The 18,370-nt window shown below is 42.1% G+C and overlaps 1 protein-coding gene across 7 annotated transcripts in view; it reads right to left on the reverse strand.

The window, feature by feature from the left end:
* Positions 1–12,156: 12,156 nt before the first annotated feature.
* ppfia4 (PTPRF interacting protein alpha 4) overlaps positions 12,157–18,370 on the reverse strand; it is a 791,036-nt gene continuing 784,822 nt past the window's right edge. For 6 of the 7 annotated variants that reach the window (XM_072480454.1, XM_072480451.1, XM_072480452.1 and 3 more), the window contains 2 exons: positions 18,065–18,159; positions 12,157–15,394 (listed from right to left, as the gene is read on the reverse strand). In XM_072480454.1, coding sequence (XP_072336555.1) covers positions 18,101–18,159 — 59 coding nt within the window. In that variant the 3' untranslated portion in view covers positions 12,157–15,394; positions 18,065–18,100. The remainder of the gene's footprint in view (positions 15,395–18,064; positions 18,160–18,370) is intronic. The other variant, XM_072480448.1, reaches the window with a different exon arrangement.

Here is an 18,370-nt window from a genome sequence, read left to right on the forward strand (position 1 = left end):
TTTAAATTGGCCTGAGTTGACTCCCCTCCCCCACCTGCTTTTAGATCAAGGTAGATTTAAAGTGGCTGACACGTAACTGCCAACTTGTTATGTGAGTGGGTGGGGCAGCCCTTATTAACCTACACTGCACAAATCTAGATTAATTTAAACTCCTGAAATTTAAAAGAAGCTGACTTACTGATTTGATTTGATTCATTCCCACCTAGATTCCCTTTGGGTGAGGGTAGCCTGGCATTTACCACATGCTATATCATAACATTTCCCAATGTCTATCGGATTGCTTTGACTAATGGGCCTACAGTTCCTAGTATTATGTTTGTCATAATATTTTGAAAACGAGAACTGCACGTTCCAACTCAAGGGGATGATCTCAAATTCTACATGAATCGCTAATGTAGAATATTTGAGTTTGCTCTTATTTTGAGTGTTGGGTTCTCTTCGTGTGTGCGTGGGTTTCCTCCGGGTGCTCCGGTTTCCTCCCACAGTCCCACCCTGTCCAAAGTCCAAAGATGTGCAGTTAGGTGGATTGGCGATGATAAATAGCCCTTAGTGTCAAAAAGGTTAGGTGGGGTTGCTGGATTACGGGGATAGGGTGGAGGGGTGGGATGCTCTTTCCGAAGGGCCAGTGCAGACTCGATGGGCCAAATTCATAGAATTTACAGTGCAGAAGGAGGCCATTCGGCCCATCGAGTCTGCACCAGCTCTTGGAAAGAGCACCCTACCCAAGGTCAACACCTCCACCCTATCCCCATAACCCAGCAACCCCACCCAACACTAAGGGCAATTTTGGACACTAAGGGCAATTTATCATGGCCAATCCACCTAACCTGCACATCTGTGGACTGTGGGAGGAAACCGGAGCACCCGGAGGAAACCCACGCACACACGGGGAGGACGTGCAGACTCCGCACAGACAGTGACCCAAGGCGGAATCGAACCTGGGACCCTGGAGCTGTGAAGCAATTGTGCTATCCACAATGCTACCGTGTTGCCCTTCTTCTGCACTGTAAATTCTATGATTAACAAAGGTCAACCATAGCTCTGCACAAATCATTAAAAAAACATGTCAATGTCTCATCAATTACATTGTTAAGGTGTGTTCATGTCAATTACATGTTGTACACATATCCAGAGGCGATGATACGACTGTGATAGGTCGTATCTCAAACAACCATGAATCAGACTACAGAAGGGAAATAAATCACTTGATTGCATTGTGTACTGAAAACAACCTCTCTCTAAATGTTGGAAAGACCAAGGAACTGATCATTGACTTTAGGGAGCAAAGCACCCCCCCCCCCCCCCCCCCCCCCGCTTTCCTACCACCACCCATCTACATCAATGACTCTGAAGTGGAAATGGTTAATAGCTTCAAGTTCCTGGGGGGTCACCATCACCAACAGTCTGCCCTGGTCCACTCACGTTGATGCAACAGTCATGAAACCCCAACAATGTCCCTACGGAAGCCAAAGAAATTTGGCATATCTGCATTGACTCTCACAAATTTCTACAGATGTGCCGTAGAAAGCATCCTACTCGGCTGCAGCTTAGTATGGCAACTGCTCGGCCCAAGATCGCAAGAAACTGCAGAGTGTGGTGAACTCAGCCCACCGTATCACACAAGCTTGCCACCCTCCCATTGATTCTGTCTATACCTCCCGTTACCTCAGGAAGGCAGGCAGCATTGTCAGAGACCGCTCATACCCAGGCTTTGCCCTCTTCCAGACCCTTCCATTAGGAAGAAGATGCAGAAGTCTGAAGACCTGCATATCCAGGCATAGGAACAGTTTCTTCCCCACAGCTACTAGACACCTCAACGATTCTCCCTCGGACTGATCCGTCCCCTTTAAGAACACTATTCACGACAACCTGTGCTCCTCATGCTCATGTATTTGCTTTGCTTGGGCCTTGTTCTGCACTGTAACTAATCACTATTTGTTGATGTGCCATGTGTCAATGTACTCTGTTGATTATTCTTTTGTCTACCATGTACGTACTTCTGGTACATGTGACAATAAATATCAATCAATCAATCAACCTGATTCAGAGGGTGGTTGGGAAGGAGAAAGTTCTACTCACAGGCCTGCTCCTGGGCTTGGCCAAGGTTGCCATCAATAGCTCCAGGCAGCGGGCAGTCGAGGATGTTGTTCGACTTGAATGTCTACCATGGCTATATTTGTGGCCAGCTGGCTCTGGAGAGGGAGTATGCAATGTCCACTGGCAGGCTTCAGGCCGTCCATGACCGGTGGGCACTGTGGGGACTGGGGTGCACCTTCACTCCAGAAAATTAGATTTTGGTCTAAATAGTTGTTTTCTTGTTTAACATTTGTTTTAGCTATAGTGCCCCACCAGAGACTGTAACCAATCTTTAATTTGTTTACTTCATTGATCATTTATTCTACTCAAAAGAGCATATCAATTGGAGATAGCTGGGACACTGGGTGAATGGGAGGTGTGTTGACACTGAACAAAGTCTATAAACTCTGTAAGTAAAGGTTCTGTGTCTTAGTTTTGACTTCAACCGGCGTGTATCCAGTTAACAAAATACACCCAGGGTTCTGATTGTTAACAGCATAAGACAGGATATAAAAGTTATTTAAACTAGATGTTCTGTAGTTCATCATGCACTTTGGCCAGTCTACAGAACATGACGGCACCAGGATTGATGATTTACTAAGAACTCGAAGATTCTGTATGAAAAAATCCGAACCACTAAAGATAACTTTAAAGGATCAGGAAGAAAACGCATCTTGGCTACGAACCGTGCTAACTACTGGCATCTGGTGCTCAACACGTGGTAAAACTTCGAAGCCTGGGATGGAAGACATCAAGGCACCTCAACAGCTTTGGATTACCAGTAATGTAGATGAGAATTGGAGGGTGTTTAAGCAACAGTTTACACTTTATGTTGCAGCCCTTGGTCTGCTGGCACAGCCCGATGAGAGGCGTATCGCGTTGCTGCACAGTCTAGCAGGCTCCCAAGCAATTGAAATTTTCAATACTTTTGTCTTTGAAAACGAGGCTGATAGCAAAAACTTTGAAGAGCTTAAATAATTAGATCAGCATTGCTCCCTTAAAAAAAGTGAAGCCTTTGAGCGCTATATATGCTGTACCCGCACCCAAAATGCAGGAGAGGCATTCGATAGCTTCCTCACTGAATTGAGATTGAAGGCGCAGTCGTGCAATTTCAGCACACTCCAGTCGTCAATGATACGCGATCAGATAGTTTTTGGAATCTCCAATGAAAAAGTGCGTAAAGTGCTTCTGCGGGAAACAGACCTGCAACTTGAAAGTGCGGATTCAAATATGTCATGCTCGCTTGCGGCAAAGCAGCTCAGCACGCTGAATCTTCAACATTTTGGCACAAAGGCAGAAGAGGCGGCAGACGCCATTTGCGTGGTGACACAGCTCAATAAGAAACGTGTGCCTAGTGCAGGTGGCTATTTTGGGCTGCCGACCCGATCCTCCATTATGTCCGCGATGTGACAAACGGCATTTGCCACAGCAATGCCCTGCTTATGGAAATACGTGTGCCATCTGTAATGGCAAGAATCATTTTGCAACCCAATGTTATTCAAGGAGAAGGCCTGAATAGAGTATCAGCGCTATTGATGAAATGTGCCAAGAGGACACATTCTTTGGAGACATGATCTCCAGCGATGACACGGAGATCAAGTCATACCAAATAACAATGTATTTGTACCAATCTACAGCGATAATGAATTGAAGGCAGATAATCATAAAGATAAATGGTCAGTGCCATTAAAGATAAATGGCGCAGTGATAACAGTCAAGCTTGACACTAGTGCGAGGGCCAATCTCATCAACCTGTCTGATGTAAAAAAGCTGCGAATTCATAGAATTTGAATCATAGATTTTACAGTGCAGAAGGAGGCTATTCAGCCCATCGAGTCTGCGCCGGCTCTTGGAAAGAGCACCCTACTCAAGTCCACGCCTCCGCCCTGTCCCCATAACTCAGTAACCCCAGTTAACCATTTTTGGACACCAAGGGCAATTTAGCACCAATCCAGCTAACTCTTTGGACTGTGGGAGGAAACGGAGCACCCGGAAGAAACCCACGCAGACACGGGGAGAACGTGCAGACTTCGCACAGACAGTGACCCAAGCCGAGAATCGAACCTGGGACCCAGGAGCTGTGAAGTGATGTGCTAACCACTGTGCTACCATGCCACCATTCTACCAAAAATAGTTACCAGAACGGTATTGTTAAGGGATTACAATGGTAATAAAATCTCATCACTAGGAGCATGTGAGCTTGATGTCAATGTCAAAAACAAAATTCACAAGTTGAAATTTTCTGTGGTGGCGGTGGACCGCGAGTCCTTAATTGGAGTTGAGGTGTGTGAAGAGCTACAGCTAGTCGGGTGGGTCTATATTGCAGACAATGCTGGAATAGGCCCTCATCCCTCAAGACTCCATACTGAATGATTTCCTTGAAATTTTCCAAAGTTTTGGTACATTACCATACATGTACAAGATTCAATTAAAGGAAGATGCAAAGCCTGTGATTCATGTGCCGAGACGTGTGCCGGCACCATTAAAGGATAAACTAAAGGCAAAATTAGAGAGAATGACTGCCTTGGGTGTCATTAAACATACTGAAGTCCCTACAGACTGGGTTAATTCCATTGTATATGTAAAGAAGCGCAATAAAAAGCCTCCACAGTGGATGACCTGTATTGATGGTGTCAAACTAAGAGAAGAAACCGAGGAGGACCCAATGTTGCAGAAGGTGAGTAGATATATTCACGAAAGATTGCCCAGAGAATCCTGCGCCAGTTTCTACAATGTGAGAGCAGAGTTGAGTGTTGCAGATGGGAGTATTGCAGCGAAAAATAGAGAATAGTAATTCCAAAATCTTTAAGATCGGTGGTTCTGAGCGAACTGCTTGCAGAGCACAATGGAAAGAAAAAGTATAAAAAGAGAGCCGAAAACGTGGTCTATTTGCCGGGCATCCTCCGGGGTATCAACATAATGGACGAAAATGCACATGTCGCAGGAGAGTGAACATCTGTACTCAAGTGTGGGAAACAAACAAACAGCACGTGGTGCAGGAGAGTGAACGTCTGCACACAGTGCGGGAAGCAAACAAAATGCACAGGGTGCAGAAGAGTGAACGTCTGCACATAGTGCAGGAAGCAAACAAAATGCACAAGGTGCAAAATGCTTCAGTTCAAAGTTTGCCAGAATCTGCTCATACAGAAGCAGAAAGGCAACCATTCTGTCATTTAAAAAAAAAGGCAAAGGATTTCAAGCCAAATCCACAAAGTGGTTTGCCGCTGAGTCTATGAAATGTCTCAAACTGTTTGTGATGCAACCACCAGAAGAAGCATGCAACAGTCCCAAAACATCTGAAGAACAACTGGAACAAATACAACAAGAGGATGACACATCAATACACGAAGAACATCAAACTCAAGCAACAAACACTAAAGAACATGAAGAATCTTTGCCAGTTCAGCAGACACTGAGAAGGTCTACATGGATAAGGTGCAAGCCAGAAAGACCGAACTTGTGACAGGCTGAAAAAAAATTCTGAACATGTGAATAGTTATGCATATCACGGTGAAATGTATTTAGGGCGGCACGGCAGTGCAGTGGTTAGCACTGCTGCCTCACGGCGCCGAGGACCCGAGTTCGATCCCGGGTCATATTCTCCCTGTGTCTGCATGGGTCACACACCCCCACAATCAAAAGATGGTCAGGATTGGTCATGCTAAATTGCTCCTTAATTGGAAAGAAAGAATTGGATAGTCTAAATTTATTTTTAAAAATCATGGAGAAATGTAAAAAAGTAATTTAATGTCTGTAAATAATTTCATTTTCCAAAGGAAAGGGGATGTGATATGCATAAAGCAAGTTTGTACATAATGTTATGCGCATCCTCCGATTATTCAAACTAGCCCGAAACAAATTCCACGACCTGGGGAACGAGATAGCCCACAACTGGACGCGAATCCACAAGTGGAATCTGACCCATCTGGCGGAGGAAGTTAAAAAGGACCTACAGAGATGGAGTGGACTCCCACTTTCCCTGACAGGGAGGGTGCAGACAATCAAGATGAACCTACTGCCAAGGTTCCTCTTCCTGTTTAGATCCATACAGGTTTTCATCCCCAAGGCCTTTTTTAAAAAAATAGATAAAATGATTATGGCGTTTGTATGGGGGGCGGGTGGAAGAATCCAAGAATCTCTAACACAACACTGCAGAGGAGAACAAGCATGGGCGGCCTGGCCTTTCAGAACTTGCAATACCACCAGTGGACAGCCGCAGCCGAGAAGGTGAGGGGATGGGTAAGGGTACGGAGCACGGAATGGGTGAGGTTGGAGGAGGCCTCTCGCATGACCCTCCGAGCCCTCGCCACATCCCCGCTGGCAAAGTGACGGTAGCAACATTAAAAACTTGTAACCGGATAAGACAATACTTCGGCTTAACCAAATGTCCACCATGGCCCCCATCTGCGGCAACCACAGATTCCCACCAGCCATGCTAGACGCTATCTTTAAGACATGGAAACAGGACGGGGGAGGCGCTGGCGATTGGAACTACCAAATGGACAAGAGCTCTGACATTTACAAGTCAAAATCTTTCTTCGCAAGGAGACAACAAGGTACCCTAGGGCCCCAAGAGGCACAATACTGGATGAGCTACTGGACATGGACAGTATGGAGACAGGGAACGATGGGGACATACATAGACAACTTTTAGAAAGGGCAAGAGCACCACTAGACGGAGCAAGACAGAAATGGAAGGATGAGCTGGGGACGGAAGTAGGGTGGGGACTCTGGAGGGAAGCACTAAGTAGGGCCAACTCCACCTCCTCTTGCACAAGGCTAAGCCTCAAGCAGTTTAATGTAGTGCACAGAGCACACCTAACCAGAACCCGAATGACCAGATTCTTCCCGGAAGTGGAGGACAAGTGTGAATGGTGCCAGGATGGCCCAGCCAACCACGCCCACATGTTCTGGGCCTGCCTCAGACTTGTCGGGTTCTGGACAGCCTCCTTAGAGGCAATGTCCAAGGATTTGGGGGTGAGGCTGGAGCCATGCCTGAAAGTGGTAGTCTTCAGGGTATCAGACCAGCCAGACCTTCATATGGGGAAGAGGGCCGACGCCCTTGCTTTTGTTTCCTTAACCACATGCCAGAGAATCCTGTTCTGCTGGCGATCAGCAACGTCACCCACAGCTTCAGATTGGCTGGCAGACCTGTCTGAATTTCTCCATCTGGAGAAAATCAAGTACGTCATCCAAGGGTCGGATAATGGCTTCCACAAAGCGTGGGGGCAATTCATCAGGCTGTTCTAAGACTGGTTTGATGCCAATAATGGATAGGAAGGGAGGGGATCAGGGGGACCAATAGGGACCACAAGGGCCACACAAGGCAGGCAGGTCCGGGTGTGGGGGGTTGGGGAGAAGCAGGGCAGCAAGGGAGGAACCCAAGGAAACACCAGGAAGGTACCGAGGGAATGATCGAAGAGGGGGACAGATAGCCCCCCACAAAGCCACAAGAACAAAAACAAGATGAGTGATAGACAATGACATCTACGGTGGAAGAAAGGGCCTAAGATGAAACACAAATAGCAGAAAAGGGGAGCGCAGGAGTGCCAAAAAAGGAAAAGTATGTAAATTGTAAATAATAACCATTTCAATCATCTCCTTCAGTGTACAAATGTAAAATTCAATGAAAAATATTTATAAAGAAAAAGAGCAGACATAACTGGGCGGCACGCTGGCACAAAGGGCAACACAGTGGTTAGCACTTCTGCCTCACAGCGCCAGTTCGATTCCAGCCTTGGGTGACTGTCTGTGTGGAGTTTGTATGTTCTCCCCTTGTCTGCATGGGTTTCCTCCCACAGTCCAAAGATGTGCAGGTTAGGCAGACTGGCCAACCTAAAATTGCTCTTTAGTGTCCAGAGATTTGCAGGTAGGTTGGGTTACGAGGGTAGGCCAGGGGAGTGGGCCTAAGAAGGATGCGGTTTCAGAGGGCAGACTCGATGGGCCGACTGGCCTCATTCTGCACTGCAGGTATTCTAACTGCTACACAATTGCAAAAGAATATTGATGACAGTGATCATGGGGGAGCACCACTTCCTACAAACTAGGTAATGAAAAGCAGCAAGGCAGAAGGTTTGGTAACTGTCATTTCAGGACGACCTTTTAATATTCCCTTCCATTAATACATTTTGCTGGGAAAGTATGCAATAGTTAACAACATTGCTTTTAGTTGGTTGTGCACAGGCTGTTATCCCAAACCATTTTCCACACCAAAAGTTTGCCCTTGAAATCGCACCAAACATGAAAGATTAAACTGCCTTAGTTTAATTCATTATTAAAAAAGAATGGTGCAACACTTACCTGAAGTCGTGCAGATAACATTTGATCAAACCCCTTTCTGCAACAAAGCTGTTCTGGGTCCCCATTGAAAATTTTCCATGATGCCAATGAAAGGTTGGCGCTGGAGTGAGTGGGTGGATGCAGAATCATGGCTCGACTTTTGAGAATTGTTTTGCTGATGGATGGTAACTCCCTCTTTAAAAAAAACTGTCTCCATGTTATATGGGAAGTAAACAAACCAATGGATTGAAATTTTAATCTTCAGACTTTTAGTGTCCGTTCATTACTCAGACAGCCCCATCCAAACCCACAACCACTGCCATCTAGCAGAATCATTGGGCGAGATCTTCCGGCTCTTCACACCAGCGGGATGTTCCAGTCCTGCCAACGGCACACCTCCGCCGCAGGTTTCCCGGCGGCGTGGGGTGGGTTCAATGGGAAATTCCATTGACAGCAGTGGGACCAGAAATTCCTGCCAACGGCAGGCCGCCTCTTGCTGCCGAGAAACATGCCGTGGGCAGGAGAGAGCATGTTGCCCCATGTCTCCATCGGATAAAGATGGCATTGGGCTTCCTTGAAATGTTCTCCTTGGTTGAATGGCTTGCCGATATTCACTATTCAGACCACATTCGAGGAATACAGTTTCAGAGGACGGGTGCATCCACACAAATACGTCCTTTCAGGAGGGTGGGGTAGGAAGCACCTGGTCCATTTCTGGTTTGCTGGGTCAGCATTTCTATTAATACTGGATTTTTAAAATGCCAAGAAAGGAAATGAAAGGAAGATAAACAGGATGTCTCATTCCATGGTTTGGCTGAAAGGATGAAATATATTTAAAAAAGGATGAAACAGAATACATATAATTTTTATATTTATTTTATTGGCAGTGGAAAATAATTGTTTCAGTTCTAGTATCTACTGAAACCAGGCAACAAATAATACTGTGACAAAATAAACAAAAGTTTTGGATATACTGTACAAAACAAGAGCATTTCAAGTGCAAAGACCACAATGTTGTGTTCTCAGTTGGCTACTGAAAGTTGCAAACAATTATAGTTTATTTCTGTAAGCGACAGAAAGGAAGACCACATAGTCAGACACAGATGAACATGTCCTTCCAAGTGTGCACCAACTCCAGCTTAAAATTATTCAACTGGTTGAATTCAGGATTGTCTTTCTCTCTCTCTGCCCCCCCGCCCCCCCACCCCACCTCCTCCTTCAAGTTTCAAACATTTGTAGTTCTTTAAAATGATGCAGGAATTATTCATCGTGCATGGAGCTGAAATGTACAGGACTGTCCACCATCAAAAATACAATGTTATTTGCTCCCCATTATCATTGATATTGGATCAAATGTCGAATGTGAGAGGAAACTTTGAGTGCTATGTTTTAAATATAATATAAAACGACAATGAAATTATGTACATTGATGTTATAGATACAACCGTTCCATGGAAGAAAACAATTCGTTTTTTGTTTTAATAATCGGGTCATTTTGGGAAATGGCCAAGGCTGCTCATGAAGTACAAGGGGTTAATATGGTTGAAAACCAACAGCATTTTTTGTGTACACAATTTAGATATTACTTACCAGCAGATATTATTCTAAAATGCTGATTAATCCTTCATCAGTTTCAAGGGTTTTTTTTTTTAGAATGCACCGCAAGATCACTACCAATTTGTGGAAGAAATGAATTTCATAAAATTGAGTAACCCCAATCCATGAATGATTACCAATGAATAGTTTTACCTGCAACTTCAGTATTATATTATTTAATAATCAGTTCTCCCTGAGAACTGAGCCAAATGTACTGCATACAAATGCGTTTCGTTCACTATACGTATACGCTGATTATCAAGATTAAATCCACACAATCAAACCCAGTTTACCATCATTTTTGGGCTATCATTCAAGCAAACGGTTCATTAAAATTAAATTCTTCACCTTCCTTATAACAGCATAACTTGTTAGGTGACTTGAATTGGGTCTTCATAGCTATCAGAATTAGACAGCTCAGAGATCGCATTAGCAAAATTAAACAAATTGGCTGCTGTATTAGCAATGGTCAAAATGTAGATGATAAATATGCGCGATTCAATATTTGTGTGTTGAACAGGTACTGTCTGATGAGCGTCCGGCAGTTCACCAGATTTACAACTAAATGTTTTGCTGAAACCCATGAATCAGAGATCATCTCCTCATGTTCAGTAAATGCAGTTGCATTTGCAAAACTTTTATCCCTACACATTACATGTGCGCTGCTATTCACCATTCATTCTTCCCCAGCTCAGCCATTCCCCAGCATAGAGTCGGTCACTTATGAATAAAACCAACCAGGCAATGTGGGTAAAAGGACATTTAGTGGAGTTTCCAGAGCTGGATATTCCTGGCTGTTCGAAAGTAAATGCGATAGATAATATCCCTTTAATTGAAGTGTTTGAAGATTTAAGTGGTGTTATTGACCATCATTTGTGTCATTCCAGTTATCCTGCGTGTGCTACAAGAACTATAAATTACAAATCTACACGCTTTACAGCTGCGTTTCTCTTCCCAAAACTTAAAATAAGCTGAAAGGTAGGAGATATATAGATTGAGCAACCCAGTCGGAAGCTAGCACGGCACGCCCTCATTCCATATTTGTCACTCCAGGAAGCTGGAATGCAAGGACACAAGTCAGTGATGCGTGGCAGCAAAGCGTTGAATATATATGAACAGAGCATGACACCAGAGCAGCAGGAAGCTGTCATACCTCAAAAATAAGTGACTTTGGAAAGGGGCACAAAGGCGACATTTGCATGTTGCCAGTTAACAAAACTGCATAAAATTAGATATTTTATGTCAAGGCATCAACTGACCAGTCATGCCCCAATTTACAGAGGTCAGACGGAGGAAATAGCTCAAGCAAGTGAAGATTTTGGAAAAACAGATAAGTTCAGCCACACAAGTAGTGGAGACAGGTTTATTCAGCCCCAGCTGTTTTATCTGCTCCGGGGCCAATTTTTATAGAGCAGACTTGTGCTTTTTTTGTTGCTTGATTTTCATTCGGACTGTCACAACCAGGTATTTTGTGGCATTGTGTCACAAGCTGCCGCATTGCACGCTTTTCAGATGACAATGTCCCTTAAATAAAATGACAGCGCTCATCTTTATTAGCTCCAATAGGTTGCACATAGTCACCCATCAAAAATAATCTGTGTGCTACAGTGTGACATTTGAACTGTCAATGTTATATGTGCACTAACAGTTTATGTTCACGGTCATGGCATGATCAGGGAAGATCTCAAAATATTCCTGGTAATTCCCCAGATTTGTCCAATGGATCGTTTCAAGATATTAAAGATGTTTTTAAAGTGCATTTATATTTCAAGGCATGTGTGGTAAATGCATCACTTTTTATTCTGTTGAGTGACATAACAAGAACGAATCTTCCTAAAAATACAGATTTGTTGTGAGGGGATTGGTTCATTTCACATTGGGCTCATGTTTTTTTTAAATGTTTCTTCGGAGTTGTTGTTACAATAAACATAATTATCCTATTGCCACTAATTAAAAAGTGAATGATCTCCAATTAGGTATCCTTGCTTTACTGTCAACTCAATCTCACCCATTGTGTCCTGTACAGAGCTCATGATGAATCCCATAGATCCAAATGGGATTAACATACATGGGGGTTAACGTAAGGGTAGATAGTAATTACTGATCTCTGGTCAACTACCTATGAAAGTTCCTCCCCCACCCCCCCACTCTCCCCTCCCACACCCTCTCCCCACCCACACCCTCTCCCACCAGCCCCACCCCACCCACGATTAGTGCGTTGCTGTTTAAAAATGGAGCTAGCTAAGGTCTATTAACAAAGCTATGCATCACTATCACCGCACACCCAGAAGACATGTTCATCATTAAAAAGCAGGCAATAAATAACAAAATGTTGTACAGTTAAACAACATTAGAATCAAGAGTTATCATTCACTGTTTGTCAGTTTATCTACATGTTCTTTTCTCCGAATTAGTACATTTGGTAAAATGACAATTACCACATGACAAGGCAAACTTGGCGAGAATAAATGAAAGTGCAAAACCAAGGACGGAGTACAATATCACTGCTCAAAGGAGAGGAAATAGAGGAACATGTGAAAAAAAAAACAGAATGCCTGTAAAGCATTTGATGAGCTGGGGATTTGATGACAGAGATAAAAGGAAGATCCTTTGCTTTTTTAACTTTCAGTAAATTAAATATGACCATAATCTATTGGTAGACGGAGTAGTACAGAATCAGTTTATGTTAGAAAATGTGCTTGGTACAAAGAGATTTTAAATGGTGCCAATGGTATTTGAGTAAATGAGTGTGTGTATATGCAGAGATGCAAGGCGGTGTGGTGTTGGCCCCTTTTCATTTTAACTGGATAATTTAATCACTTTCAAAACTCTGATCAGCACACTTCTTGAACCACTTCTTTGCAAGAATGTTGGAAAAGTATATATTCAAACATTAAAATGCAGCAATAAGATTATTTCGCAATAAAGACCAGTAAAAAACAGTTGAATGAATTAAGCTGTATTGCCACAAGGAACTACTGGGCACCTTTTAAACACAATTCAATTAACGTGACTGCTGGTTAAAACCAGCAAAGAGAACACTCAAGGCATGATGCTGACAATAAACTTCATTAATAGAGATGTTTTTCAGATACGGCTAATATTTTCAGAGAGGAAAATGTGGACACAATGTTTGTTCAACATAATTTAAAAATGTTTTTCAAAATAATTGCGGTTAAAGCATTTAAGCAACTTTGGAAATCCAGCCATTTGATTAATTATTTTGATTATGAAATATGAAGGGACAAAAACGAGCTCCTCAATGTGTTTGCCTTTCCAAGATTAAGCCAAGTGGCTTTCATGCATTCTTATTCAGCATGCTTTCTTCCAAGAAAGGGAAGTGGGGACTAGTTGCAATTTTATTAGGCAGAAGCAAAGTGGACTTAGAAGATGCTGATGACATTTTCCAAATTTATTGGACAAAATGGCTGAATTTTGGGGGGACAAAATTGCAGCTGTTACTAAAATAGGTATTTATGACTTTCTATTTTGTCTGGGCTTAAATGTACAATGCCAACCTTCGTAGACAACAAATTACAGGTACAGCTGCAAGTTTCTTCTGTCGTCCTATTCAGTTCCTCCATATTGCATGATGCCAAACTCATTAAGTAAAATTTGTGAAGTTACAGCATATTTTTCTTTGTGGCACTTGGGAATTAAAATTCTTTACTGAGCATATTTAATTATTGCACTTGCAAAACAGTTTAAGTTCAAGAATCATTTTGACCACTCCCACAAAGTGCTGAATTAAAACCATGTACCCTTCATTGACTTAGAAGGACTATATATCAATTTATTAAAAATGAATTTATAAAACATGATCAACACTTCATCAATCCTCAAAGAAGTTCAGTATTTTTCAAGGAACAGTCACACAGACTCGAGGAACAAAAAAAGTGCCAGTGCTTAGCCACTTTTAAAAGGAACCTGGCTAAATTCCTCAGGAATCTGGAGAAGCTGAAGCAAGTGTCAGCTTGATATTAACTTTCTGAAATCAGTTTCCTGTGTCACAGGTAGATTGGGCATGGCTACTTTAACAGCAGACACCTGCCACATTGTTTTAAGTTACTATTAGATTGTCACATTCGTTTAAAAATAGGGAAAAGGGCAAAATGTCCCAGATTCTGGTTTTGGAAGCCATACTTTAAATTGGGAAATCACAAGAGAAAATACCTTGTTGATACATTACAAGACACCTTTTGATAAAATGCTAAGTTTTTTTTCTTACAGAATATTTAAAGAACATTTTGCAATAGAAGCTGCCCATTTCAAAACTGTTCAGTCAACATCGGCGATTACTATTATATCAGAAAGTTGAACGGCAGCATTGAAGGTTTAAACTTTTTGGATGCTGCTCTGCTTTACAGCGTCATAAAAACAAAATAATATTTCTACTATATATAATCCTTTAAAAATATCCTTTGTAACCAGAGCTGCATGTACAGCAATAAATGAGATGATGAGGAATGAAAGTGTTCTGATACACGGCTTAGGAAAGGGAACCAGAAAAAAAAGATACAGGATTTGTGTAAGACTCAGGGATTCATCAGGCGAAAATAAAGGAAACAAACCCTTTGTGTAGACACAAGACCGAGTTAAATACCTGTTGCAGTACTATGAGGAGTCAGTATATCTTTTCAAAAATGTTCAGTGGAGCAAGAGTTTCCAGGTGCTGGGAACTGCCATCAAACGGAGATTGAATGCTTATGCACACAGAAGGAGTCTGTTTAACCTCTGTTGTTTCCACAACAGCCAAAAAATAATTATAATTCAAGCTACCCAGTCGTATGTTATGCTACAATTAACATGGCAGACAAATAATTGCACACTTCCTTCGTTGAAAACGAATAATTCCTCATCAAATGGAACAAGGTGTCCTTGAAAGGTATTGGCAAGATAAAAGTGGCAGCAACAACAATGATTAAGACGGCATTTAGGTTGAATCTACATACTTCAAATTCCATTAAATTATCTAAAAAACGCTGTTACAGTCAGCCATATTATATACATTTACATTTAAAAAACTTGCATTACTTCATGGCCATACATTTACATACAGCAGGTATGATACACTTGAGAAAAATTACTACAACCAATGAAACCACAACTGTACTTGAGGTTAAAAGTTGACAGAACTTACTATTGACTGTACCAGAACAATATTACAGTAATACAGCTCAAAAATGGATATCTAGAATTTTCTACCAGCTTCGTAAAGGATAATCCCACAAAGTAAGTCATTACTAGATAAATAAAATTATAGTGTAAGATTGTGTTTCTGAAGTAAACTATTGCCCATTTATACTCAATGTACATCTGAACCATCTGTGCCTTTCCAATTACTGTGCAGCAGCATCTGACCTCCATTGTTGATCTCACAGAGATGTAGTGGATTATTCCCGAAAGGCAGCCAGCATGTGTCCATACAGGTAGTGGGAATGAACTGGAAGAGACAATGTGCCAATTGTTAATTATACTTTTTCCCAAACCTGCTTTCTCCCTGCCTGCCCGATGGGAGTGTGAGACAGGGCGAAGAACAGTTCCACAGACACCATTGCTTTTCCCAAGAGGCCACTCTTCATATTCTGGCTGAATGGGAAATATTAGCAGCTTGTTCATGTGGGAGGCCTGAATGTGCAATTCTACCCTCAACTGACCTCCATGTGCAGTTGGTGAGCCATTAGGTAAGGAGCACAGAAAGAACCTTGGCTGTTGGTTGCTTTTTCTCTTTTCACCTTAGCGCAGGGGCACTGAGGCTAGTTGTAATGCCTTAACTCCTGCTCCAGCTGTCTCATCAATGATCAGCCTTGCATCTCTGTTTTAAGGTACAAAGTTAAGCTTCACTGCAGCTGGGATCGCAGCATATATTCTTCATACCTATTGCCCAACACACAAGACATTTCACCGTCTTTCTTTAAAAATCAGCTGGCCCAAGAGGCTTATAAGCCTGAACTTTTACAACTTGGTCAGCACTCATTAGCAAGCCCTGAATATACACTAGGTAAGTTCACGGTTTACTGGTAAGATTGTCTGGTCAGAGACCTGTCACATACTTGCAACCTACAGGCGCTTTCACACATCGTGGTGAAAGAAATACACTTACCTAAAGGTGACCAGATTTCAAATTTGCTGAAGAGGGACATTTTTTTTTTTTAAAAAAGGGTGGGATGTGGAAAAGAACTGTAAATTAATTTTCAAGACTGTTCCAAGGGCAATTGAATGGGCGATTTCCCTCCAGGAAAATCAGTCCAATATTGTTTTTTGGGACAATAGATGATCAGCACGTACAACCTAATTTTAACAAATTACGTCTCTGCACCAGAATAAAGGAGGGGATGGGCAGAAATAATCCGCCATTCTCACGGTGAGATTCGGAGTAACAGTGCATGCTATTCACGGGGGAATTATTCAATGCTACACAGAATATTCTTCTCATCTCAGAAGAATTCAGCTCCACTATATTGAATAACTCATGCTAGCCCCGGTGATGTCAGCTGCTGGTGGCCGACATGCACTTGATAAGTTTGCAATCTGAATTACATTTTAATTATATTTTTTGCTTTAAAAGGGATTTGTTCTCCATTTAAAACTTACTTTCAAATTAGGTTACATTATGTTATTGTATTGTTAAATTGTATTGACAACGTTAACACTGCCCCCAAAAAACGCTTTCAAAGTTGGAATCAGGCATCCCTTAAAACTCATTATTTTAGATTGAAAAATAAGATTGTCTTCAGATGGGAACCAAAGTTCAGTCACGTCCATTCATCAGGAGTAACTGCAAGTGCCCTTGGCAATAACCCAAAGTCAATTCATTGAACCAATTTGCTTTTTATTCTCAAACCTTTTAGTCGAGAGTGACACTACACAATTTAGTAAAAGCTTTGTGTTGGCTACTAACCAGAAAGCAGTCTGCAAGTTTCATTGTCTGTTATTAATCTCCTCGAGGAAAACCGAAAGCACAAGAATGGTACCCAAGATCTCCACGGAATTGTTTTAATATATTGCCTCCAAATGCAGGAGAATTTTAACAGTGAATTACCAAGTTAAACATGGTAAGGGAAGGGAGAAAAACAGAAGATGTATTTCTGGAGAAAGGGAATAAGATTGTGGTGCATGAGAGATGACTGAACATAATTTTAAAAAAGTAACAGTATTGCATGACGAATTGGCATTGGCGTACTGGAGAATTTGCAAGATTAAAGAAGTCATAGAAAGAAGATTTGATCATCGACAACAATGTTTTTCTAGCTGCCATGGAAAATGCCTATGGATATCGCCTGTGGAACAATAAACCCCCCTGAGGAATGTCACAATTCATATAATATTTACTGTACTGTCCTTCACGAATGCACAGTCAGGTAACTCTCAAGAGCATTTAGGGATGGGGCAGTAATCATCAGCCTTGCCTGTGATGTTCTCAAGGATGAATGTTCTTACACACAGGCACTGTAAAGGATGAACCATTTTATGTGTTGTCCTTGAAAACCCAGGCATTTTCAACTTTTTGGCTAGAGCATGAGAATATTGTTGCTAGGCAGTGTCAGATAAACAACATTCATCAATCACTGAGCTCAGTCATGAGAATAGGCTGGTTCATCATGGGAAATATTACAACACTCAATTTAACACACAAGACCTTTTCTGAATTGCACCGATTTTCCACTTGTGCATTACATGCGAGGGCAGAATTAGGCCTGAGCACAGATTTGCAAGGCCATCAATTATTTAACTGATCATATCTCCTCTGCCGCTATTTGCATCTGCTTGCACGTTTGTTAGCAGGTTCCACTTAGAAATTAAAAGGGCTAATATTCAGTAATTAGATTGATCTTTAATAACAACATTTTTTTTGCAGGCTGCTGATAACTTTGGCCATTGACAAGTTAGTAACATTGATATTGTACAGGAATGTGATAGACTGGTCCTTGCACAAGGCTCGAGAAAATTACAAGCTGTCAGGACTGATGTTCTTCAACATTATGAGTTTGCACTTTCAGATTGAAGCCTGGTTATCATTATGCACTGTATTACTACGATTAACTAAATTCTCCAAATTCTCTATTCCATCTACATAGTGATGAGCATCAGAAAGTAAAAATTGCATACTCACTGGTAATCACTGCTGACACCCTGACTGCTCTGGCTGTCAGCAGGAGTAGGTGCGCACTGTTGATGTGTCTAACCTCTGTGTCCCTGATGTGGCAACTATGTTCCAGTCAAATGACAAAAACACACACAACATGCAAGTAAGTACAGCAAGTCATGCCTGTAAGTTAGCACAAACATACAAGTAAAGCTTCAAACAAATGTTCTCCAGTTACTTTCCATTTCCCTCCTTTCCGAGGCTGGTCAGTTCCCAAGCTTTGTCTTGCAATTGGGAAGGGGTGAAAAGGGGCAGACTGGGGTACAGTCTTTG

The sequence above is a fragment of the Scyliorhinus torazame genome, chromosome 17 (genome assembly GCF_047496885.1).
Source record: "Scyliorhinus torazame isolate Kashiwa2021f chromosome 17, sScyTor2.1, whole genome shotgun sequence".
NCBI lineage: Eukaryota > Metazoa > Chordata > Chondrichthyes > Carcharhiniformes > Scyliorhinidae > Scyliorhinus > Scyliorhinus torazame.